Genomic DNA, 26800 nt, shown 5'->3' on the forward strand with positions numbered 1-26800 from the left:
TTAACTTAAAAATTACTTTCTTCAATGTTATTGATGAAAAATATGACTCCAACATCACTCCTTAATCTTACTTTGATTCTTTATTTTTTGAATTTTACAAAAAATCTTTTTTCTTTCCAAAAAACTTATTATAAATTTTGTTGTATCAAGTGGCAAAATATCATTCATTTTAGTACTACACACAAAATACTAAAGAAAAATTTTGAATTTGCGTGATATTTAATAATAAATTTAGAATATAAAATGTATAGTATATTGGTTTTTAAATTTGATAAAATAGTGTTTGAAGTTTGAAAAACCATTACTTTCAATGAATAAATGAATTGTTTCTTTAATTCCTACATAAATTTTATATTTTCTTAAATAAATGATTATTTTTCCCTTCACGTCTATAAATTTTAATTGAATTCATGGCTAATAAGTCTAAATAAATTTTATATTTACTTAAATAAATTATTATTTTTTATTTAATATAATGACAACACTATTTATTAGACAACTTAGAATTAAAATTATTAGGACGGACATCAACTATTTATGAGACAATTTAAATAAGACAAATCTTATATAATAGAATAGAAATATAAATATACAAATGTACAATTTGTTGACTATTTATGAGTGAATTTAGAATCAGAGTTATTAAGACATATGTTATATAAGAGGATAGAAATATACATATACAAATTTACAATTTTTTGAGACAAAATTAAGAAATATAAACAATACAAAGTATATATATACTCCAGAAAGTTGCTATATACAACACGAATAAATACATAGTTCAACCAGGAATATTAATCTCAGATCGATAAATAAAAGCTCATGAATATTAATCTCAGTAATATTTCCATTGCATACAAATTTTGTTAGACGTTGAGGAGATCAAGACAGAAACCACAACACAACTCTAACAGCCAAATTCCATAACTCATTTATTGGAGAAATTGAAGCAACAAACTCTGATGGAGAAATTGAAGCAACAAACTCCGATGGAGAAATTGAAATAACAATGATTTTTGTTTCAGACACGGGATAAAGATGAATAAGAAAGAATTGTATATAGAGAGATAATATGAATGATATTTATAAGAGACGCAAGAAATGAGAGAGGTGGTTTCCAAAATCTGTCAAGTTGTGGTGTGATTGATTGTATTTTGCTTTTATTTTTCTTCTTTTTTAATTGACCACTAACGTAGTGGTGTAGTGTATTTTATTTTTAATTCATTATTCTTATTTTGATTCTTTTATTTTTCAATTGACCACTAACTTTTCAACTGAGCCGTGTACAAAGTCGTGTAATATAAGTTTAATTTTATTCTTAAAAAATAATATTATTTCTAGTAACAGAAATCTGATATCTTCCTAACAACTCTGTTGAGCTGACACGTGTCAAACTTGTCAAATTATCATCTTTGCTTTATTACAGGTCGCATTATATTTTATTTTTAATTTATTTTCTTATTTTTTAATTGGTCATTCACTTATGTATTCTATTAACTTCTCAACTAAAGCATACAACATCTTAAAAAAAAAACTGTCAAGTAGTTGTGGTGTATTGTATTTTATTTTTAATTTTTTAATTGGCCACTGAGTTCTCACGGATGTATCGTAGACAAAGATCGTGATGTAACAGAAGTTTTTGACTATTAACTTCTCAATCATCAACACATATTATTTCTATTAATAAAATTGATATTTTTTTAACACTCTAATTTGTTGACATGTGTCAAACTTGCCAATTTATTATGTTTGCTTTATTATAATGTATAGATGTACTAAATGCCTTATTTTTTATCTTAAAAAAAGTTACTGGACAAATGCAATTTTATACTTCATTGAAATTTTTACTATTTGAGGAGTTTAGATATGCAATCATCTATTATTTTATTTTAGTTATTTATTTGTTTATTTTAATAAATTAAAAAATAATAAAATATTAAATCAATTGATAATTATATTTTGAGATGTAACATCATAAAAGAGAGGAAAATTTTAAGTGTCGTATATATTCATTTTGTTGAATATAAAAAAGAAAGACATTTTAATATGTTAAATTTAAAATTAAGTATTTAATTTTTTTTAAAATATAATATAATTGAAATAAATCCAACATAAAAAAACATCATCTCTTTTGTTTAAATATTGAATTTTCTTTTATATTCATTTTTTAAATAAAGCGTCGTATATATTCATTTTGCAACATATATTTTCTGATATGAATTTTCTTTTTCTAATAGAAATTGAACCTATACTCTCATTTAAAGCAATACTAGTATTTGTATCGCTATCCACTAGATACTTAGTAAAAAAGAAATCCATTAGATGTTTTCCGTAAAAAAAAGAAAAAGAAAAGAAATCCACTAGATGTTACTTTTTTAAAATTTTAATTATCATAGAAAAAATATATTTAAAAAATGCAATTTTGTAACTCTATAAAAACTTTTTTTTTTCTATAAAAACCTAAGCAAAAGATTTTCTAATATTATTTTCTAATATACAAGTGTTCCTGATGTTTTGCCATAAAATAAAAGAAAATACATTCTTATTTTATGGCAAAATATCAGAAACACACGTTTGTTTTATCAAATTATTATAACAACTTCCTTTATTTTGGCAAATTAGTAAAACAACTTCTTCCTCTTTTTTGGCACATTATTATAACAAATTCCTCCTATTTTTCTTATCTAATAAACAAAAATTAATGATAATAATGATAAAATATAAATTTGATGTATTTTTTCTTTCAATTTAACTAATTTTATTTTATTAATATAATCTACTTTATTATTATTATTATTATTATTATTACTATTATTATTTTTATTAAAATTTAGAATATTATAAAATTATTAGTATTATTTATTAATGTATTTTATTATTGTTATTATTATTATTATTATTGTTGTTGTTATTATTATTATTATTATTATTATTATTATTATAAAAATTTATAATATTATTAAATTTTTTATTATTATTTTTCATAATAATATTTAGATTTTTTAAATGTTTTAATTAATAGAATTTTCTTTTTATTATTATTATTATTAAAATTATTATTATTATTTTTATTATTATAATAATTATTAAAAGATATATAATATTATTAACTTAATTATTATTTTTATTTTTTATATTCAATATAATATATCCATTATTATTATTAAATATAATAAATATAATAATATACCCAATATTCAACAAAAAAAATCATAAAAAATTTTCTTTCAGGAAGTCGCATCTCGAAGTTGCGACTTACAACTTGGACTAAAAAGTAGAATATTTTAGTATTTTGTTTTGGAAGTAGGGCATATTGATATTTAAAATAAAAAAATGGGATATTTATATAAAAAACCCGCATTTTGGTGCAAGGCAAATAAATTTATAACTAACAGTAGAAGTGAAAAGCCTAAACAGCCACAGGGTAGTGTATACACCGTTAAAGTTAGGGTTTCTCCTAACTCCTTCGTCGTTTTCGCAACACAGAGCTTCGTTCTTTATTATTAAGTCTAATAACGCAATCTCATTTCACTCCTTTCGAATTTTGATTTTAGGTTTCTTCTTTCATTTCTTGCTGTATCCATGGTAAGAGCTAACGCAACAACCCTTCGCGGTCGTACCGGCGTTCGTATTGTCGTTGCCGGAGATAAAGGAACCGGTAAATCCAGCCTTATTACTACCGCCGCCTATGACATATTCCCCGTCAATGTCGCTCCGGTATTGCCTCCCACCGCTCTACCTGTAGATCAGTATCCTGATCGCGTGCCAGTCACAATCATCGACACCACTTCCCGGTATAATATATTTAACGTTCTCGTCGACATTCTTTCGTTAGTAAAATAATCGCGTTTTGGAGTTTCAATAATGGACGCAAGATTCTTTCTCATTAAATCTACAAATCTTTTGCTGTTTCGGAGTTAATGTTTAGATTTGTTTATTTGAGTGCATCTATTGGCATAAGCACTTATGCAACTGTTTGGGAGAGCTTTTGCAAACAACTCGCTATCAAGGATAGTAATGAAAATAGATTATAGCTTATAGCTTATATATCGACAGTTTGGCTTTATTTTACTCTCAGTTATATAAATAGCTTACATATAAGCGCTCATATGCTATAAGCTGTTTATCCAAACATGATATAAACATTATGTTGTCCTTTTTAACTGTTAATTGAGCAATATCATTACCTTATGTTATGTTTTTTATTTTTGAAATTATGTTAATGTCTGCCATTTTGCCTAATAAGAAAGTATGTAAAAGTTTACACTATGAAATCACTCCATGAAATGCAATTGCATGCTTATGTTTTTATCTACATGCTATTGCTTGGGAAATGTTTACCCTAATCTGAATGTCTTCCCCATTTCACTTTATTCTTCTTGTGGTTGTTATTTATATTCTTGTTTCAGTGTTGAGGAAAGGTATAAAGTTGCTGAAGAACTAAAGAAGGCTGAAACAGTTGTCCTCACTTATGCATGTGATCGGCCTGAGACACTTGATAGTCTAAGTACATATTGGCTCCCGCATCTTCGTGATCTAGAGGTTCTCATCTCTCCTTTGTATGTTTTTGCATCTGAAGTACATTGTAGTCAACTACAGCTCATTTAGCCCCCATAAGTGAAAAGATAGGAAAAAAGAGGATAAAATTAATGTTCTGCAAGAAAGGAAGTGAGAGACTCTATATAGATAATTGTAAATTATTAAACCAGTTATTGTAAATTGCACATGCTTGTTGTATACATCTGTTAATTTTACAACTTAATCCAATTCACATAATATATTTTCATTTTCAGAGAATTATGCTTCACATTGATATTTGAACTTAATTAACAGGTAAAAGTTCCAGTTATAGTGGTTGGTTGTAAGCTTGATTTGCGAGATGACAATCATCAGGTGAGCCTAGAACAGGTGATGTCACCAATAATGCAACAGTTTCGAGAGATTGAAACTTGCATCGAGTGTTCCGCATCTAAGCTTATCCAGGTATCTTTTATTCATACTATTGCAGTCAAATTCCTCCTTTTTTGAAATCCTATTTCAAAGGTGCGATAAATATATCTGGTTTTTGTTTTATAAAATTGCAATTTAATTTCCTTGTTGAAGGTCGCTGAAGTTTTCTACTATGCACAAAAGGCTGTTCTTCATCCAACCGCTCCTTTATTTGATCAAGAGTCACAGACTCTAAAGCCTCGATGTGTGCGAGCTTTGAAGCGAATTTTTATCCTCTGTGACCATGACAGAGATGGTGCCCTTAGTGATGATGAATTGAATGATTTTCAGGTTTTAACTCTCCCTTATTATATTAACGTCAAAATTGTGGCTTGTTTATTATCCGAGTACTATATGACACCTCATAGTTTGATTATAAGCTTATTAACATATGTAATGGTAGGTTATGTTATGGTATGTTAACTTGTGCATATGAAATTTTTGTCACAGTAAAACTTGTGCATATGATTTGTGTAAAATCTAACCAAACTATCTTCAGGTTAAATGTTTCAATGCTCCTTTGCAACCATCTGAAATTGTGGGTGTAAAGAAGGTTGTGCAAGAAAAACTCTCCGAAGGTGTGAACGAACGAGGGCTTACTTTGACAGGATTTCTATTTCTTCATGCCCTTTTCATAGAAAAAGGCCGTCTTGAGACAACATGGACTGTGCTTAGGAAGTTTGGATACAGTGATGATATCAAGTTTGCTGAAGAACTACTTCCACCTTTGAAATGTGAACCTGATCAGGTGTTTCTTTTGAGATGAATTGTGTGGCCTTATCTATTGTGTTCTTTATATGTTATACCTGTTTAAGATCAATTTGTTGACAATAGGGGACTTGTATCTTAATTGTATCCACATTGGATTTATTGTTTGCAGAGTGTTGAATTGACAACTGAAGCAATTGATTTCTTGAAGACAATTTTTGATGCATTTGATGGCGATCGTGTATGTCATTTGCGCATATGATCCTGAATAATTTCACTTTTTCATGCCGATCCTCAATTAGTTTCAGACAATCTCTCAACTGACTTTTTCGTTATACAAGTTGCAAATTAACCACATCTTTTCCTCCCTCCAGGATGGGATGCTGCGACCCCGTGAAATTGAAGAATTGTTTTCTACAGCACCAGAAAGGTAGATTGCTTACCACATATTTTGTTCTAGATAAGTTTACTTTATTGTCCACCATTTAAATGTGGAATTGTTTGCATAGGTTTCTTCTTAAGTTGGTTTGGGGGCAGTGTGATGTGGAGTCTATCATATGCTGTGCAATTTTTTAAATGTACACACATGCTTTAAGGATGTAGTATTTACGTTCTGATTTTGTTTTTTCAATTGTTTTACAAAGTCCAAATATGACATTTTTTATAGGTACTCCTTTCACGAGTCTCAGTCAATGAGGAAACTCTTGCCAATTTTATTTGATATTTAATATTTAATTATTTTTAATTGCAGTCCCTGGATTGGAAATCCATACGAGGACGCTGCAGAAAGGAATGCATTTGGAGGACTATCACTTGATGCATTTTTGTCAGAGGTGCACAAGTCTTTTATTTGTCGCTATTCCTTCCTCCTAAAATTTAGTGGAACAATGTTTGTAGAAGAGTGGTAGGTTTCTAAGTATAGTCTTATCACCCAATTTGGAAAGTGTTTTGAGAATGAAAGTTGTCTCAGTTCTACATGACATATGGCTGTATGTCTGGTCTCTGTATTTTTTAATATATCATTTTAATTGCATCACCATAGAATTTTTTAATAATATATATTTTTTTGGACAGTGGGCACTCATGACACTTCTTAACCCAGCCTTTAGTGTGGAGAATCTCATATACATTGGTTACCCTAGTGATCCATCATCTGCTATCCGTGTAACTAGGAAGCGACGCTCAGATCGCAAAAAACAACAGTCAGAAAGAAATGTGTTCCAGTGCTTTGTTTTTGGGCCTAGGCAGACTGGAAAATCTTCATTGTTGAATTCTTTCATTGGAAGGTATTTTCATTGTGTTACTTTGAAGATTCCTGATAACATAGCTATAATTATTGAATATCATACCTTATTGTTGTTGAATTCATAATACAGGCCATATTCTGAAGCTTACAATCCAACCGACGAGGATCGTTATGCTGTAAATGTTGTTGAATTTTCTCGGGTAAATGATACTTGATTGACATCTTCATATTGTGACAGAAAGATATTTTATCCCTTTTACCTTTTCCAGCACCAAAGTCTTCTTTTGATGTATTCGTATTAGACATCTTGGCATTTATATCTTCAAATTCATGGTTTATCATTTTTTTTTTGCAGGAAAACAAAAAATATCTTGTGCTGAGAGAGATTCCTGAAGGTGGAGTTAAAAGGCTGCTGGCAAATAAGGAGTCTTTGGCTTCATGTGACATTGCAGTTTTCCTTCATGACAGGTTACCGCGGCTATTAAAAGCTCATTATACCAACATACCATAGAAATTATGTATTACATTTGTTACATAGCTAATTTGAAAAATACTTAAGTCCTAATTAGTCCTGTTAGAAATGGTTTTTATGCAAAATGAGACAAGCAGCATGAAATAAAATATTTTCTACTGGAGGACTTCTGACTTCCATCTTCTTTTTATTATTCCTCTAATATTTTCATCAGTATAAGGATAAGTTTCACTATTAAATTACTCAGTGCCTGTGTGGTGTATAAAAACTTAGAAATTACAACTCGTTTCTTGGTTGTTTTTTTAGCTCATAAGCAACTGTTCTACATCTTAAATGAATAACTCCATTGTACATTTGTACAAACTTTCTTAAACAACTTATAGGCTGAAAACCACAAATCGGGGTTGTTTTTTCAAACTAGCAATTGTGACTTTCCCCCTCCAATCTTGATCATTAGCAAAAATGCCTAATTTTATATTAATTGAGAACATGTTCCATGGGAATGAAAAGGCCGTTGGAAAATAAAAACTATATTAATTTAGAGATATTTAGGAATGACATCATTCAACGGGGTGAAAAAGCACATAAGTTTGCATATATTTTAGACCACCAAACATGTTTTTTTTTGCTTATAATTGAGACTGAAAGGAGTACAAACAAAAGCTGCGAACAACTTTAAAATATGATTTATAAGTCATTTTGAGTTTGCATGTTATTCATTCAAAGATACTGCATAAATTTACAACTCATCGAATTCATCTAGGGCTTCTAGGTTAACTGTAATTTCATTTGGTGTGGTCTGGACCGTGGGCAACAGGCAACTCATACCAAGTACCTGGAAAAATGTTGGTTGTTTAGAGCTCAGCTGACTAAATATTCATTTTAGGTCTGATGAGTCTTCATGGAAGGCATCGTCTGAACTCTTGGTAGAAATTGCTGGTCATGGAGAAAATACTGGCTATGAGGTGCCCTGCCTTATAGTTGCAGCTAAAGATGACCTGGATTCATTCACATTGGCTATACAAGATTCAACAAGGGTATTTTTCATTAACTTTTTCATTTGCAGGATCATGTACATAATTGTTTGTGCATATTGCTCTACATAATTGTTGGATGGTTAGATAAAGAGATATTTAATGTGGTGAATGACACGTCTTGGAATTATGATTTCACCGAACTTTCTGAATAGCACAATATAGCGTGTAGTAATCTTTGTATGTGTATGCTTTGATCTTCAGATTGAAATATGATTAAGCAGACTGAAAGCTAGTTTAGTTTTTTTTGTTTTACTTTTTACAGAGTGATGTTTTGGACTTGTTACATTATGTTGAGCATTTACCGTATGTCATCTTTGAATGGCAGTTTTGAGCTGTGAATTAAGATTTTGGAAATATTGCTATAACTCATTTATGAAATTAACATGTCATACGCCTTCTGCATAAATATTGCTATTCTTTTATCAAGCTTAAGTTTGTTTCGGCTCTATAGATTATGTTTTATTTGTTAACTGTGATAATGTGATGGCTCTGGTAGGCTTTATAATTAGACTGTTTCACTCTTTTTGGAACACTTTCACTTTTTTGTGCATTTTAATATAGGTTCTTGTTGTAGTATATATGTCCAATTTAAAGGAGTGATGGACATAAGCCTAGCTGTGTTAGAACAGATTGTCAAGAAAAAATATTATATTCTGATGTCTTCCTTGGCTTGTATATAATATATAATCATGACATATGTGCTTGCTTGATACTGAGAAATTTCAAGCTACTGCTTTATCCTGTATTAACTGCAATGTACTTTTGACATGCCAATGGGTTTGTAGGTTAGTCAGGACATGGGAGTAGAGGCTCCTATACCAATTAGTGTGAAATTAGGTGACTTTAACAGTCTATTCCGCCGAATTGTAACTGCTGCTGAGCATCCTCATTTAAGCATTCCAGAAACTGAAGCTGGAAAAACCCGCAAGCAGTACCACAGGCTCATAAATCGATCTCTTATGTTTGTTTCAGGTATATCAGTTTTTAGGTTGGCTTGTTGGTTGTCGATTAAGTTCCTTTTGTCTTTTGTATATTAAAGTTGTTGATCTTGTGTGCCAACTTGCTAAAATGATATTAACCTATTTAAATTTTGGGTGATGTGATTTATCTAGGTTCATGTGTTCTCTCTTTTGGTTGCACAGTTCATTTTAATTTTGCAATGATTTGTCACTTATAACCTTTGAGGTTGTATATAATTGTAGTCCCTATTGGTGTTTCCATTTAGCTTGTTTTGTTTCTCCTGTGTTATCGTTGAACTTCATCGGAGTCCCTTTATTGCCTGTGTTGGTTTGTAAATTTTGTTTCATGTTCTTTTGATTTCTTGATGGGTAGATGTTGCTTGGAGTTGGAATTTAGGAATTAGGTAGCCAATGAATTATCAACAAGATCAAATGGTAGCAAATGTATATAAATAAATAAATGGCAGTTACCCAAGTCCCTGCATTGTAGGACCTTCTTGGGAGCCATCTTTCTGGTTTCTCCAGAAAGTGTTGCTAAATGATGGGGCTTTCTATATTCTGGCTATTGTGTCTGCCACCGTCTTTTAATTACTTTAAATTTTGACCAGTTTTGCTTATTTGCCGCGTTTGTTTCCATGTTTGCTAATTTTATCAACCCATCATATTGCAGTTGGAGCGGCTGTGGCGGTTGTTGGGGTGGCTGCTTTCAGGGTATATGCTGCAAGGAAGAATGCGTCTGGCTAAAAGACAAAGGTTTTGTGAATTGGTCGTGATCTATAACTTGATCTGAATGCAGTCTGCTCTTTTGGCTAAACTACATGGCCTTTAACATTAAAAGGCTTCTTTTTAAGCCATCTGTTGTAGAGTTTGCTATGATATTATGATTATATCACGACCTTCAATTTTTATTTTTGTCAATGTTGAATTAGGTTACCAAAATTTTTATATACAAATTATTGGATGTTAGTCTTTTTTTATTAGGGGCTTTGTGAAGCAATATATATAATAAAGCGTTATATTTCAGGTCCAGTTCATTACTGGAAACTCTTGTAGAATGAAAGCATCATCTCTGTATTTACCTTTATCCGAAGTTGATGTTGAAATCTGTTGAAATACCTAAAGATTAAATATAATGTCTTTTAAAAATGTATTTTTTTATCCTTTTTCAATCAATTAAATGTAGTGTGCTATGACTAATGAACTATATATTTTAAGGGGTTGTGGTGAAGGTGATGATGGATGAGGTTTGAGGAGTACTATAAAGGTTTAATCAGTTTGGAGATCCTTGAATTACTTAGGCTATGTTTGGAAGTTTGGAGGGGAGAGGAGGGGCTTGGAGTAAAAGTAGTAAAATGTTTATGATTAGTATATTTTTAATATAATTGAATTTGAAAGTTTATCAAAGAAAACATATGTTAGGAACTATACAATTAGTTGAGAATAGCCTTTTTATTAGGAGTTCGCTGGTCTGTTACCGTTGTTGTAAAGTCTATACAAAGTCTATTCATTCCATTCATTCAGTAATATGAGGGATCGTCTAATTGACTTCTCTAAATTTCTTTACCAGTAATGTGGCAGCACCGTAAAAAAAATCAATTTCTTCAACTTTGTAAATTTGTCGTCCCAAATTAATACTGCTTTCTTAATTTGCCGCAATCTTAAAACCTTTAGATGTCTGACTCGGATAGTTCGACGTGGATACAGTTGTTACTGTCAAACCACCAAATAGCAGGATTCAAGAAATCCCTATTTTCTTCATCCTAACCAAAATTTGGGATTGGGATCAGTTCTTGTCACAACTCCTCTTGATGATTGTAATTGTCATAACTAGAGTCGATCATGAAAGTGTCTTTGTCATATCCTTCATCCACATATTTGAATTTTGATTTATGGATAGCTGCAATAATATGGTAATTTTTTCGATTATCAGAACCTTGTGGCCTCACATTTTCCAGAGCACTATTTATATTGATTCTATTCTCAAGTTATGGAAAGATCTTGAAGAGCCATTTACCAAAGGCAACTATTTTAGAATTTCGGATTTTTTTCGCGACCTACACTCATTAAAGCAAGTGATTCTTCCAACAATTAGCCTTCTTGTGGGGGCCTATTAGTTAAGTGGGTCTTATTACCATATATCCTCCAACTTGTAGGGGCCTATTAGTTAAGTAACTAAACAATTTGTTAGTTGAGAACCAGTTACAACAATTAGCCTTCTTATTAGGAGTTTGTTACTCTGTAACCATTATTGTAAAATCTATATATAAGTCAATACTCTTGTATTTGGGATCTATTCTATTCATTCAATAACATGAAGAATCCCCTAATTTACTTCTTTAAATTCCTTTACTAGTAATATTGAGAGAGAAAAGAAAGTGACTTTTTACAAATTATAATTTATGTACAAAGTGTTCTCTTGCATTAGCAAGTAATTTGACGAAGAAGTCAATTACTCTATAAGTTGCCAATGATGAATGGAGGATATTTCTATAGATAAATATGTAATGACAAATCTTAAAGTGATAGTAGATGGATGATGAATATTGGTGAATCCACGTTAAAATTTGTGTAATTGTTCCCACGAGACAACTTTATATACTTCAACATACTTTCTAAATTTTATTTTTGCCCCTGACAAAATCTTTTTAAATGATGGTAGAAAATAAACTACAGATTAAATTTGTACTATTTTGCCCTTTTATCCTTTTAACTTTTACTACTTCTCTAACATTAAATACAACAACTCAATAATGTATACTAACACCTCATTAAATACACATAGCACCTTAATGATAACTTACATAGAAAATGTGCCTTAAATTAAATGATTAAGTTTAATTAGTTAATAAATTTTAATTAATAATAAATTATTTGGAATAACTTGAATTTAAATCTTATATGAAGCAATTCTTAATTAAATTTTATCTGAAGCAATTCTTAATTAAATTTTATCTGTCTCGTGATTTAACTCTAAATTTTTAAGATTTTATTCCACTATAAACCAAAGATAATTTTTTTTTTAATCTATGCATGATTTACCTCTCTTATCTCTTTTAATAAATTTGAGTTGAGATAAAATGAGTTAGAGTATTAACTAGAATCGCAAGTGAAATAATTATTAACATAATTTTATTTCTTTTTCTTTTCTTCGATAAATGAGAGAATAATTATCACCAGAAATTTTTACAACTGCAAAACTCTAGATTCAAATTTAATATTTAATGTTCAACTTAAGAATTTCGACATTTGTTAATTGAACTAACCACAAAAAATAAGACAAAGATAAAAATATGTTAAAAAATTAATTAAAAATACGAGTCATGCTAATAAGTGCCTTTAAAACACTTATTAAAAAATAATTATTTTCTTTTTCACAAAAATATCACGTTATTAAATCAAGTAATTAAACTTAAAAAAATAATAAATTTTAATTAAAAATAAATTATTAGAAAAAATTTAGATCTTAATTATAATTTTTATCAAATTTTACTTCCAAATCTAAATTATTAGCTTAAAAACCAAAGACTTAAAAAAACATCATATCCTTGAAATTCTGTGTCTGGTTGAAAATAGATATGCAATTCTAAACGAAATTAATAGCTGTATCGCAAACCGGTCAATTTTGATGACACTAAAATAGTTATTTCATCGAGTGTTAGTGTGATAACTTATCCGTCATTTTACACAAAACCAGCGGATTGTTTTCTATTTTTTCTTAAATTAACTAATAACGTCTATTATATAAAAACCCAAAGAATTATACGCAAAAGGGTTAATTGACTACATAGAAGGTTGTAAAAGACCTAAACTAGAATTTGGGATTTAAACTAAAAACAGTAAATATTGTCAACATAAATAAAAACAGTAAACCGAAGCAATCTAGTGATATTGTTTAATTGTACGGAGTATACGAGTATTTAGCTGGCATTATTTATATATTTATCTTATAATAACCCATGCTCCATTTTTTCCCTAAAAATATAAGAATAAAGTTAACATTTTTACTGTTTAGCATATATATATATATATATATATATATATATTAATATATATGTGATTGATTAAAATTTATGAGTTTAAAGAATTTTAATAGAATTTATACGATTTACTAAAATTCATGTGAATTTTAATAAAAAAAATATATTAAAATATATGTTAATAAGTGTGCGGTTAATATTTTTTAAATAACTAATATAATTTTTATTTTATTTTAGAAAATATAATAAATTTTATTATAATTAATTAACACAATTATAAAATTTTAAATTTAGTTTTATTAGAATTAATTCAGATAATTGTGAAGTTTTAAATTTCAATTAAAATATTCAAATTTAAGTATTTTAAAGTTGAATTAAGATTTAAAGAAAATTAATATTATTATTTAGCTGGCATTACTATTAGTATATTATTTTTATAAAACGAAAGACAGTAAGTAACGTTGACAGTGAGTATGGTATTACGTTTGTGGACAAAGTTATCAAATTGCAAGAGACAAAATCCACGTGACCCACACACCGAAATTAAATTTGATTTATCCATGTCTCTCTCTTCTTCTCTTGTGTTTGCTGTCCGACAAAACATTAATAACTTACCTATGAGTCGTGACTTGCTAAAAATGAAATACACATACATAGTGAATAAGAGAAGAATATAATGTTACTGAATTGAATTAAATTGGTGTTTGCTTTTCATTGTAAAGTTAAGTTATGCCGACGGTTGAAGGAAAAACGACGCTGGATTCAGGTTGGTTAGCAGCTAGGTTCAATGAAGTCCATTTCACTGGCACTCAGCTCACTACTACTAACCCTCCTTCTTCTTCTTCTTCCCCCACTCTACCATGGATTGAAGCACTTGTTCCTGGAACGTACGTTCTCTCTCTCTCTCTCTCTCTCTCTCTCTCTCTCTCTCTCTCTCTCTCTATGTAGCTGCAACTGCAATGCTGCTTGATTATTGATTGCTTAAGTGTCGTTGACAGTGTTTTAGCAACTTTGGTGAAGAATAAAGTTGTGCCTGATCCATTTTATGGACTTGGAAATGAGGCTATTTTGGATATTGCTGATTCTGGAAGAGATTATTACACTTTCTGGTTCTTTACAACTTTCCACTGTAGTCTGGTACCATGTCTTCTCTCTCTCTCTCTCTTTTGTAAAATTTTAGGTTTTCTATTTGAGCATTGTGATTTTGTTTTGATTTCAATTTCAATAGTAACATTGGATTTCAGTAGTTCATTGAGTGAATGATTGGTATCATGGTGGGTTTTCCAAAAGATTTTACAAAAGCTACAACTTAGCTTGTGATTCACCATGATTCTAACAAATTCACTGGTATACCAAACATGCACTCAGTGTGGTTTCGATTTCAAATTTGATGCTTTGAAGTCTGTTGAATGGAATTGATTTATCAATATAGAGAAGAATATTCATACCTAAATAAACAAAATGAAAAAATTTGATATCAAAATGTGGTTTCTGGTTTGGTAGTCCTTTCTTTGAACTTTGGTGGATGTTGCTAACTACTCTACCCTGTTGCAGTCAAGCAATCAGCACTGTGATCTGAACTTCCGTGGAATCAATTACTGCGCCGACGTTTATTTGAACGGCCACAAAATGATCCTCCCAAAAGGAATGTTTCGGAGGCATTCTCTTGATGTCACTAATATTCTTCATCCAGATGGTAATAACCTGCTTGCTGTTCTTGTTCACCCTCCGGATCATCCTGGGAGTATTCCACCTAATGGAGGACAAGGCGGAGATCATGAGGTCAGGAATTTAATTCATAATCCAATCCATTAACTTTCTCCTTCCCAATTGTTAAACTTCCTGTTATGTGAAATGAAAGCATCAAATATCAATTCAAGTGATTGATAACTTCTGAAATCTGTTGAGATTTTGAGCAAGAGTTGAGGGGAGAGGAAGAGTGAGTGATGGTTGCAGAATGTGTAAGTCATGCTTTTTTCTCTTCCTATTGTGTAGATAGGAAAGGATGTGGCCACACAATACGTTCAAGGTTGGGATTGGATAGCTCCTATAAGGTGACATTGCTATAACTTGTGTGGTAATTGATTTTCTGTGTTTTTTGAATAAATAAAAACATGTCATACTTTTTTTTGGTAGTCAGTGTCTATTGTAAGGTAACATACTAGCAATCTCCTCATCACTCTAATATCATCTATGAATCAACGAGTTTGATATTTGTAAGTGATTAAATGATTACAATGTATATTCCTCCTAACATGGAGACAAATTTACCTCTTCATTAATTTTCACTTTCAATGAAAAATGATGTGAAAGAGGACATCATTTTTAGAATGGAAAAGCAAAATAAGACATCGAATAAGTAGAAGCATGCATTATTATTGAGTAGTATATCATTTGGCACTGATATTTCTTTATTATACGTTGTCTTAACTTCCTTTTTTGACTTAATGATGCCCTTTTATACACAAGAAGGAAAAAGAAAATGAAACAAAATATAGGACATTTTGGACATTGTTTAGTTTCTAAACTATGAAAAGCAATATAAGGAAACTTTATCCATAACTGACACAATTATTGAATTTGATTGCAGAGATAGGAATACAGGAATTTGGGATGAGGTTTCCATTTTTATTACTGGGGTAAGTAAAATGAACTACTTTAGTTCCTTCCAAATTATCTAGTATTTTTTTTCATACACTTTAGTATAAGCCATTGCGACCAAATATCAAAGTCTTTCTTTCCTCTTCCTCGTCATTATCTTTTCAATTTACAGTCTTTGCTCCTTTCCCCGTAGGTGAAGAGTTTCAACTTGTCATCTGTTCCTATGTAATTCATAGTTAAATGTTTCAAAACTCCTTTAGTCTAGATGCCAACAATGTGTTGCCATTGACGAGACATAATTTGCGAACTGAGATGTCAGGAAAATAAAACCAGAATTATTACAGAGACGTGAGATAGCCATCAGAATTGCTATATTAATTGTTCTTTCCATTCATTCCAGAAAAATTTAAAATTTGAACAGCCATTAATATGTGTCTGTGTTTGGTGCAGCCAGTAAAAATAATTGATCCCCACTTGGTGTCATCATTTTTTGACAATTATTCGAGAGTATATCTACATGCCACAACCGAGTTGGAAAACAGAAGCTCCTGGACTACTGAATGCTCTTTGAGTATCCATGTCACAACAGAACTTGAGGGGAGCATTCACTTAGTAGAGCAGCTTCAAACTCAAAACATTTCAGTTCCAGCAAAATCACGGGTGCAGTATACATTTCCCGAGGTCAGTGGCTACATTTATTCTGTTAAAGACCTTGATCCACTGTCTGAATGAATATGACTTTTAAAACATGAGAACTTGATTATTAGTTCAAGATATTTTTATCAATAAATTTTGTACCAAGTAAAAAATAGTATTTCTTGGCACTTATTTTCAAATTGTATGAATTGGCAGCTCTTTTTGTACAAGCCCAATTTATGGTGGCCCAATGGAATGGGAAAGCAATCTTTGTACAATGTTGTGATTAACATTGATGTTAAAGGATTTGGTGAGTCTGATTCATGGAGCCATTTCTTTGGACTCCGCAAAATTGAGAGCCATATCGATGATGCCACTGGTGGAAGGTATGATGGTTTTTAATATTTCTTCAATGTTGCAATATTTGACTTTTTCCTTACTACAATTAATTCAATCTTTGAACTGTTTTCCTGCATGTATTTTGTTTCATAGGTTGTTCAAAGTTAACGGCGAACCAATTTTTATACGAGGCGGTAACTGGATATTGTCTGATGGTCTACTTCGACTTTCAAAGGAGAGATATAAGACAGATATCAAGTTTCACGCAGATATGAATTTTAACATGATCCGTTGCTGGGCTGGTGGACTCGCTGAAAGGCCAGAGTTTTATCATTATTGTGACTATTATGGTCTTCTGGTACTACACCCTGATACTTGCTTATATGTCTTAATATTTTTTTTCCATGTACTAATTTGTTTGTGTGTTTACTGCATTATGCTTATGAAATTCAATTGTGTTCCTTTCCTTTTTGAGTACTTTTGTATGGATTTATTAGTTTGTGTTTCATTGTGGAGTTTGTGTTTCTTATAGGTGTGGCAAGAGTTCTGGATTACAGGTGATGTTGACGGACGCGGTGTTCCGGTATCAAATCCACAAGGTCCACTAGACCATGACCTTTTCTTGTATTGTGCAAGAGACACAATCAAGCTTCTTAGAAATCATCCAAGTCTTGCCCTCTGGGTGGGTGGAAATGAACAAGTTCCACCTGATGATATAAACGAAGCTTTGAAAAACGATCTGAAACTTCATCCTTATTTTGAACATGTAAGCGAAAAAGAAAAACCTGTAGGTGGCTTATCGCCAAAGTTGGGGGATCCTAGCCAGTATCTCGACGGCACACGGATTTATATAGAAGGATCGTTATGGAATGGATTTGCAGATGGGAAGGGAAACTTCACTGACGGACCTTATGAAATTCAAAATCCTGAAGATTTCTTCAAGGACAGTTTTTACAAATATGGATTCAACCCAGAAGTTGGTTCTGTAGGAATTCCAGTTGCTGCTACCATAAGAGCAACAATGCCTCCAGAAGGATGGCAGATACCTCTGTTTAAGAAACTTTCCCATGGTTATGTAGAAGAAGTTCCAAATCCCATATGGAAATACCATAAATACATTCCATATTCAAATCCAACCAAGGTTCATGATCAGATTCAGCTTTATGGTGCTGTAAAAGATCTTGACGACTTTTGTTTGAAGGTAAAAGAAAAGTTTATTCAGGATGTCATGTCACTTGTGATGCATTTTTATCTTCCTAAATTTGATGTTCACTTGTTGATTTGTGTTGATGTTATGGTATTTTAGATAAAAAAGAGTAGAGAAAATAATAAGAAAAATTATTATAGTGAAAATAAAATATGTTTAAAATTTTAAATACTAACATGTTATAAAAGACTAAATGCTAATCTTTATTTATAAGGATACCTAGACTCAGTCTTAACTAAATAGGGAAATTAGGAAACAAATCATAACAATAATAAGTAACATAAAACTAACCCTAAGATAATCTAAGATACTCTAATGTAATATAAAAAAATTATAAGATATTTTATAATGTGCTAACAATTTGCATGTTTTTTTATACTGTTATCTTGTCAGGCTCAACTTGCTAACTTCATACAATACAGAGCCCTTTTGGAAGGGTGGAATTCCCGCATGTGGAGCAAATATACAGGTGTATTGATTTGGAAAACACAAAATCCTTGGACTGGTCTGAGAGGTCAATTTTATGATCATCTACATGATCAAACAGCAGGTTTCTATGCCTGTCGATGTGCTGCTGAGCCAATTCATGTACAGCTTAATCTGGCTACATATTTTATAGAGGTTAGTGTCTGAATTAAACTTCTATTTTTATGAGTTGGGATGAAATTATAAATCATCATTGTATACTACAGAATTCATTAGACTATTCAGAAAGTAAAATCTGAGACAGGAAGCTATTAAGTATGAGACAAAAGTATTCCAAGCATACTGAAGTGGTGAAAATTGAAATAATCACAGTTTTATGTGCAACTTTTTTTATGGTTCAGTTATACATAGTTTCTTGAAGGCTTTGTATAACATTCTATATTTTTTTCTTAAACAGGTTATTAATACTACATCTGAAAAATTGTCTAACGTAGCTATTGAAGTTTCAGTATGGGATCTTGAAGGAACATGCCCATATTACAAAACACATGAAAATCTCTCTTTCTCGCGGAAAAAAGTAACACCTATTGTTGAGATGAAGTATCCGAAGTCAAAAAATCCTAAGCCAGTCTACTTTCTTCTTCTCAAACTGTACAATATGTCAGACAATAGAATTTTATCTAGAAACTTTTATTGGTTGCATCTTCCTGGTGGAGATTACAACTTATTGGAGCCATATAGGAAGAAGAAAATACCTCTCAAGATGACATCCGAGGTTTTCATTGAAGGATCCACATACAAACTCCAAATGCATGTGCACAACACATCTAAAATACCAGACACTAAAAGTTTAACATTTGAGCACGGTTTGACAGCTACCCTTAGGGATAGTTGCTTTATTACAGATTCACTGGAAACTGTACAGAATAGAGCTGGAAAAGAACAAGAAATCGGTTGGTTTAAGAGGATACACAGACGCTTTGCTGGGAAAAATGATGGTTTGAAGGTTTCTGAAATTAATGGACATGATATAGGTGTTGCTTTCTTTCTACATTTTTCTGTCCATGCTTCAAATAGCCAAGAGGGAGAAGACACAAGAATTCTCCCAGTTCATTACTCGGATAACTATTTTTCGCTGGTGCCAGGAGAGGCCATTACTATTGATATATCGTTTGAGGTTCCTCCAGGTGTTACTCCTCGAGTAACTCTCGATGGCTGGAATTACCATGGGCAAACCATCCACGAAACTCTTTAGGGATGTGGCAAACAACCTTAATTATATTGAAGGTTTCTGAGTTTTTTTTTTTTTTTAAAGTTTCCATATGCCTTCCAAGGCAACATCTCCGGGCATCATAAAAGAGTTCATATTTCCCACTATATGTCACAGATAAATAAGACTATGTTAGTCTAATGTTTCCATTGTTTTGTTTTTAAGTAGGTGGAATAAAAAGGAAAAGTGATATTCTTAAACTAAAGAACCTTCCTTTCATTTTTTATATATGGTTTGATCACTTCCTAGTTCCTATGCTAAGAGGAAGTCACTTTCTTACTCGTGTCATTCTATATAGTGGAACATATCACAATATGAATACGTGCATTATAGCATATGATACAAGCTGTAGTTTTCTAAAATTAATTTTGAAGAAACACAAATTTACATGAATCACGAATGTAAACAAGTGTGAAAGAGCATCATCAATGAAGAATCATCACATAGATTTCATGAACCGGTTAATCGAAGAGAAGACACCTGCCGCTTTGTCAAGCAGACTCTTTCCTTCCTCTGATTTTTGTTCTTCATTGTTGTCAAATAAAACCTGCGCCATATAGGTAGTATATGAATGCAATGAACCTCTTTCTTTTCTTTTCTTGGGTTGGGTTCCGGTTCTTTTCATTATGGGTTACATTCACTAACAAATTTGTTGTTGATGTTTCCATGTAATTTTTTAAAAAAAGAAAATTCACCAACAGGAATAATGGCTACCCAACTATAACCATATATACATAGAAAATGGTTTTATTAGTAACATCTGGTAAGCTACTAACCTCAAGATCTTCAGCATCGGGACGGTTGGCATATTCCTTTGCAAGCAAATACCTATTTGGCCTATCCTTGTCATCACTGAACACTTTCCACAATCTGAAAACCATGAAGTAGACAAAAAATAATAAATGGATTGAGCTTCACAATTTATATTTGGTGCAGGCAATTATCAGCAAAAATCATTTACAGGCAGTCAACAATGTGAAATTTCACCGCTTTTAAACCCAAGAGTGATTTTTCTTATGGCGGGTTTTTGGGTGGTCTACAGTTGGACTGTGCATAGAGTTAACCATGTATGCACACAATTTGAAAATTAGGAGCAAGAATTGTAGTTATTCATATATAATAAACCTTGTTGGAGAGAATAAAAGCCCTTACCCGGGATAAGACCGAAAGACTGCACCAAATGGCATAGGTCGCATATAATAGACAGATGTAAAAGTGCTGTACAACAAATTATCATAATTTAGTAGTCAGGATTAATCAGAATAAACCAATTCTTCAAAATAGAATGACTTGAGAAAGCACAAGAAAAGGAATTCTTATTCTCAGACAGTAAGTTACCAACTTCAAGTGAACCTCCGATTTTATCTAATGCAAGCTACTGTTTTTTAACTTAAGGTAGTAAACAAATGTAAGATTGTCTGCAAAGAGATCAAATAACAAAAACAAGTTTTCAAATCCAGTTGATAAAGATACTATTTCTTACAGTCAGCTGAAATTTAAGAAGTAAATGACACTGTGTACGTATACTAGGTTTACAGATGAAGAACTATAAACCTACCCAAACGTGCTTTTGCAACTTGAAACAAAACATATCTAAGCCTTTTTTAATGAAATGGCTTGGAAATCATACCTTAAAAAGAATCGCCTTAACTGCCGTACATTAAATCCAACCCCGACATCCTCGCTAACCAGGCGTGGATTCCACATGATTAGGGGCCTTGGCTGCCAATGTATGAACAGTTTGCATGAAAATTAAAAATAATAAAACACAAAAATACATGGAAATTTCTAAACTTGATGCAAAGTGACTATCTTGCAGTCTATGGCGTCCCTCAAGAATGATAAATATGAGAAGAATCATTAGTTCTGAAACCCTTGTCTTTTTGCTATTTTTTTCATCACATTGTACAGTACATGAATGTTTAAATTTCAGATATCACAAGAATCTTTAACAAATAATGATAGCGTTAAAGGTAGAACAGGAGAGCTCAGAGATTTACTGGATCATCAGAGAGAGTAGATGCAATTTTCTCTACATATTCTAACATCTGATAATCAGGAACAATCATAACCACCATCTCATCACCACTGTCTACAGGCTTTCGATCACTTAAGCTGGAAAAACAGAAAAAATAACTGTACGTGATAAAATTATATAGCATGACAATAAAAAATGCAAATTGAAATATTATGGCTGAAATTGCATTGGCATGGCCATTAAACTCTCAAGTGCAATGGAAAAGTAAGAATTAAATGGTTAGAAGTATAGTCCACAGCCACTTTGTCAGAGTAAACAACAGAAGAAAAAATAAAGCATTAATCAAGTTGGTGGCAGTCACCTTGCAAAACTAAACAAAGCATCTTTCCACCGATATTTTAGAAGAGCTGCTGCACCAGCATCTGGAAATATGGCTTTAACTTTCTAACAATCAAACTCATGAAACTTAGCAACTGAGTTTATAAATTACAAAAAACAATATGTATTAATGTACACATCATTAAACCATGTTGAACTTTCTTACTCATTATGAAGCACACTGTCATCGAAGAATTCAATATTTATAATATGAGCATCAACTCTGGATAATTGTATCATGCAAAGAAAAGTTTGTAATTATAGCACAAACATATCTTTTGTGGATACTTAAGTTGGATGAATTTTGGAGGATGCTAGCATTTTCATCGAATCTTTTCAACTTTGTTTTTGACTTCTTCATCACCAACAACAAAATAATTAAGATAGCAAGTCACATAACAACTCATGCAATAGCATCATGGAAGAATACATTAGTAGGTCTAACATAAGGAATACACACATTTTGAATTCAGAAAGTCCTTCATGTGCTTTAAGTTTACAACATTCAGAATACATCCCACTAACCTGACATTCTGTTTCTTCAATAAGTGTATCCAAAAACAGTCTTGACAATTCCCAGAGCTCCAACTGTGCGCCTTCATCATCTAAAAATTGCAGTTGAGGAATTAAAAGTTCAACCTGTAAGATGGTTAAAAAATTCAGTGCAAGCAGCAAGGGGCACTAAGCAACTGAAAGTAAAACAATAATTAACTTTGACTGACAAACTAAGTCACCTATGAAATGGCATTTTACGGAGCAATATTTTCTAACAGTAAGCTCTTTCATTAAACTTTTTTTCTATGAACATTTAAACTTACAAGAACTTTTTCTTAGGTGAAGAACCATAAAACTTAATTCTACTGATCATGAGCCAGAAGGGGCCTTGTTCCTATGAAACCAAACTTCTTAAAGAAAACATTTGGAACAAGTATCCACCCAACCCAATAGCAACAAGCAGTAAGAAGAAATACCCACTTAAGTAAAGAACTTGCAATTGTATCACAAAAGGCCATGGTTTCAATTTTACCCTTTTGTGTTAAAAAATGAAAGATAAAATTTTAATTGAAAGTTTTGGAATATACAGTGGCTCTCAATCCTCCTGAAGATACAAATGATGCTGCGGCCTGACTTGATTGTATCACAGCACCCTCCAAGTCTGGAGGTAAACAACTGAAACACAGAGCAAACAAGTTATATCAATAGTTCTGTGAGAATTACAAAGGATACTAAATTGGAAAAGGAACAGTTAATTAGTAGTATATACACTAGAAAGGTCAAAATCGTAAAAGTGGCAACACCTGTCGCCTTCGTCGTTACTATTTTTAACCGAAGTATCCTCTGTAGTAATAGTTTCTAGTGAGGATGATGAAGGTTGAGGGTCTTGTGAAGGTTGGGCTTCGAATTTCTCAAATTTGGCGCGAAGTTTGGTTGGTGAGCGAAGGGAAATTCGAATTCCATTATGGTTGTGATTGTGGGCGGAGAGTAGAGGATGAGAGAATGATATGGAAAAGCGAGAGGGTGAGGGTGGGGGAAGGAGTATAGCATTTGTATTTGTAGAGTGAAACTTTATGTTGCAGCAGCAGCTTATGCTCCAACAACCCATTTTCTATTCACTTCTTCCTTACCCAAAACACCATGAATTATTATATTCATTCATTAAGAAAACACCATGGATTATTATATTAGATAGAGACTTTAAATTAATATACTAAAATTTAATGTAATTCAATAATTATTATTTAAGAAGTTAAATTTTAAATATAGTGGATTGCCTGAAATAAAATTAAAAAATTTAAAATTAATATACTAAAATTTAATGTAATCCAATAATTCTTATTTTAAAAGTAAAATTTTAAATATATTGGATTGCAGTGAGTAAATATGTTAAGAGTTAAAGGGAAAAACAAAATCGAAAAATGATAGGTACTAAAAATAAAAGATTTTTTATATTGATTTACACAGTTAATTTTTTTACTCGATCAATAATATCCTGTTTTTTCAGCAGATTAAGTGGAGCGGACTAACTTAACTAGTATGATTTAAAATATCAACTTTTCATGTATGAAATAACGAGATTAATAAGTTGGTTTATTGGACTCAGCCAATTTTGTCACGCCTACTAATGAAACGCAGAACAACACAAATTACCCATCTTCACTCTCCCTCTATCTCACTTCACATTTTCCTTTCCTCTATCTCAGCTCAGCTACAACTTCCCCACCCTTTTTTCATTTCCTACTTTTTCTTCTTTTCACTTAAAATTACAAACTAGCCTCCCTAACCCATAAATCCATGAGAAGGATATACATTTCTTAAGTAAGTCTTCTCATATTTTCACAAGTTCTTTAGATATTATTTTTGGGTTAGTATTTGTGCTCTAAGGAAGGAGAAAGATACCCATTATTTAAAAGTTGTTTATTGATACTCTTTGAACACAACTCTAATATTAAGAATGAAACTCTAGAAAAATATGGTTTTGTTTAAAAATCTTATTTTGGTGCTTATAGTAGATTTTAAGAATTTTTATGGTTTTCTATAGTTAGCTAAACTTTAGAATTATTTTTCTAAAGTTTAGAATATTTTTAATACTCAGATTTGTTAGCTGAAATCTTACCTGTTACTCTCGGAGTTCTTGGAGAATTAAATTAATCGATTCTTCATAGTTGTGAGTAGACGGCGATCATTGTCACATATTTTCATTATTTTACTAATTTTCTATGATAAAATATTTATTTAAAAAAATTGGAAAACATAAAATTTGAATTTTTCTCAGTTTCATCATTTATTTATTTTCATGGTATTTGTTATATAATATGTTTATAGTTTGATTTATTTATGAGTTACAAAGTATTTAAATATTGAATTAATATACAACTGAATATGTTTTTTATGAGTTACGATGAAATGAGAAATGATTGTTAAATATGTATTTTGGAAATTGTTGTAATTATGAAATCATTGACGGATGTAAGTACACCTATTACATCATTTTGATTGGGGATAGTTACTCGTTAGATGGAGCCATCCTTATGATATATGTCATTCTTAAGAGGAAATGACTATCAATGTAACATCCCTAATTGATGTGTTGCATTGAGAGGAGATTATTATCAGTTAGATGGAGTCGCCTCTAAGAGAAATGTCACCCTTAGGATGAGAGAGTTATCAATGAAATAAAACCGCCTTTTGTTTCTAAAAAAAAAAAAAAAAACTTACTAGTTTCTATTACCCTTTTTAAAGTTGTTCGTTTTGATTTCACTTCTTTATGAATTGGATTTTAAATATTATACTTGAACAACTAAATTATAAGTTTAATGATCTTACCATGCATATACTTTTTTTGAAAATTATATATATTTCAGGTAGTATTATTTAACATAATTATCACAAGATTGTAAAATAATTATTCGTGTCTTTTTTGTGCTTCCCTTCTAATTGGTGGTGGTTGTTGTCTCCTCACTAAATCTTTATGACTTATCTCTTCATGTTGTTCTTTTTGTTTCAAATTCACATGCAATTGAGTAGCAAGTTGTTAGTATATTCAAGTCTTAATCACATTTTTTTTGTAGACCTTTTTGATCGATGACCTTTTTGTTAAGTATATGCTGAGTCTGATGTATTTTGCAACTATTTTGAGCTTAGAAAGTCGTTTGAAAATGTATTAAATATTTAGATTTGCTCTTTTGAAATATTGACTATGTTAAAAGTTTAAACAATATTTTATATTTGGAGACGTTGAAATTACAAATGATGCTCTGTCGAAAATTCGAGAGATATTATATATATATATATATATATATATATATATTAAATTATTATTTAGAACTATTTAATTACTTAATTGTTAAATTAGTTGACAGACTTGTCAGACTATGAGTATAACTTATCCCCCAATCATGGTGTTCGATTTTTGAATCGTAACAACTAAGAACAAGGTAAATTTGAAGGTTCAAAGAATACTTATAAATAACTCACCAACGAAGTCCTCGAACTGATAACATGAAAAAAGACAAAATTTAATATGAAGGTGAAAACTAATTAAACTCATAATTTAATTATGAGAGAAAAAAAAAAATTAAACAACACAAATGAGTTGTTTAGTAAAAAAAAAAAAACACACACACACACACAAATGATTGTAAACATATGACCTATAAGAATTATCGACTTTATTTTCACTCAAAACATCAACTAGCCCGATGCGGTAAGGTGTAAATCCTTCATATGTGTTACATAGTATTATATAAGTTAAATATGATTTTAACCACTACAAATATATCATTTTTATCTAATCTTTGTAAAATATTATTTGTTTGTTTTGTCTCTTCAAATACACAACTTTGTACTTTTGGTTCTTGTTGCTATGTTTAATTGTGTTAGTCTTGCCAAAATTTATTCAAATTGAAATTGATTCTTGTAATATGTACAATATTTGATTTTATTTCCACAAAATAAGGACTAAAATGAAATTATAGAAACAAATTTTAATATGAACAAATTTTGCAAGGACTAGACCAAAATACTAAAGATCAAAAGCAAAAAGTAATATATTTGTATAAACTAAACAAACAAAA

At 30.9% G+C, this 26800-nt stretch overlaps 3 protein-coding genes across 4 annotated transcripts; 2 read left to right on the forward strand and 1 right to left on the reverse strand.

Annotated features, from left to right (window-relative positions):
* The first annotated feature begins 3363 nt into the window (after nt 1-3363).
* Nucleotides 3364-10443, forward strand: LOC101503934 (mitochondrial Rho GTPase 1). Of its 2 annotated transcripts, XM_004495674.4 has the most exons (15): nt 3364-3447; nt 3558-3797; nt 4413-4545; nt 4837-4986; nt 5107-5283; nt 5492-5740; nt 5873-5941; nt 6075-6130; nt 6452-6533; nt 6775-6986; nt 7077-7146; nt 7302-7414; nt 8305-8455; nt 9241-9427; nt 10085-10443. In XM_004495674.4, the coding sequence occupies exons 2-15, from the start codon at nt 3586-3588 to the stop codon at nt 10156-10158; spliced, it is 1935 nt and encodes a 644-aa protein (XP_004495731.1). In that variant the 5' UTR covers nt 3364-3447; nt 3558-3585; the 3' UTR covers nt 10159-10443. The 2 variants fall into 2 exon arrangements, with proteins under 2 accessions (XP_004495731.1, XP_073223708.1); XM_073367607.1 differs by having other exon boundaries at nt 3434-3797.
* Nucleotides 10444-13954: 3511 nt separating this feature from the next.
* On the forward strand, nt 13955-20158 carry LOC101503609 (mannosylglycoprotein endo-beta-mannosidase). Its single transcript, XM_004495673.4, has 11 exons — nt 13955-14278; nt 14390-14528; nt 14946-15173; nt 15387-15445; nt 15982-16030; nt 16443-16673; nt 16845-17014; nt 17121-17325; nt 17500-18168; nt 18568-18795; nt 19058-20158. The coding sequence occupies exons 1-11, from the start codon at nt 14121-14123 to the stop codon at nt 19853-19855; spliced, it is 2934 nt and encodes a 977-aa protein (XP_004495730.1). The 5' UTR covers nt 13955-14120; the 3' UTR covers nt 19856-20158.
* Nucleotides 20159-20175: 17 nt separating this feature from the next.
* LOC101503283 (uncharacterized) lies at nt 20176-23878 on the reverse strand. Its single transcript, XM_004495672.4, has 9 exons — nt 23525-23878; nt 23309-23396; nt 22752-22865; nt 22210-22292; nt 21871-21985; nt 21501-21592; nt 21023-21088; nt 20647-20740; nt 20176-20417 (listed from the first exon to the last, which is right to left on the reverse strand). The coding sequence occupies exons 1-9, from the start codon at nt 23827-23829 to the stop codon at nt 20310-20312; spliced, it is 1065 nt and encodes a 354-aa protein (XP_004495729.1). The 5' UTR covers nt 23830-23878; the 3' UTR covers nt 20176-20309.
* Between the last annotated feature and the right edge of the window lie 2922 nt (nt 23879-26800).

This window comes from Cicer arietinum, chromosome 4 (genome assembly GCF_000331145.2).
Source record: "Cicer arietinum cultivar CDC Frontier isolate Library 1 chromosome 4, Cicar.CDCFrontier_v2.0, whole genome shotgun sequence".
NCBI classification, from domain to species: Eukaryota; Viridiplantae; Streptophyta; class Magnoliopsida; order Fabales; family Fabaceae; genus Cicer; species Cicer arietinum.

Coding starts and splice junctions, on each gene's coding strand:
- LOC101503934 (XM_004495674.4), top strand. CDS start 3,586: ATGGTAAGAGCTAACGCAACAACCCTTCGCGGTCGTACCGGCGTTCGT. Junction 5,284..5,491: donor ATGAATTGAATGATTTTCAG/GTTTTAACTCTC, acceptor AACTATCTTCAG/GTTAAATGTTTCAATGCTCC. Junction 7,147..7,301: donor ATGTTGTTGAATTTTCTCGG/GTAAATGATACT, acceptor TTTTTTTTGCAG/GAAAACAAAAAATATCTTGT.
- LOC101503609 (XM_004495673.4), top strand. CDS start 14,121: ATGCCGACGGTTGAAGGAAAAACGACGCTGGATTCAGGTTGGTTAGCA. Junction 15,174..15,386: donor GACAAGGCGGAGATCATGAG/GTCAGGAATTTA, acceptor CCTATTGTGTAG/ATAGGAAAGGATGTGGCCAC. Junction 16,031..16,442: donor TTTCCATTTTTATTACTGGG/GTAAGTAAAATG, acceptor TGTTTGGTGCAG/CCAGTAAAAATAATTGATCC.
- LOC101503283 (XM_004495672.4), bottom strand. CDS start 23,829: ATGGGTTGTTGGAGCATAAGCTGCTGCTGCAACATAAAGTTTCACTCT. Junction 20,741..21,022: donor GTCTTTCGGTCTTATCCCGG/GTAAGGGCTTTT, acceptor CATGGTTTTCAG/ATTGTGGAAAGTGTTCAGTG. Junction 20,418..20,646: donor CCGATGCTGAAGATCTTGAG/GTTAGTAGCTTA, acceptor TATATGGCGCAG/GTTTTATTTGACAACAATGA.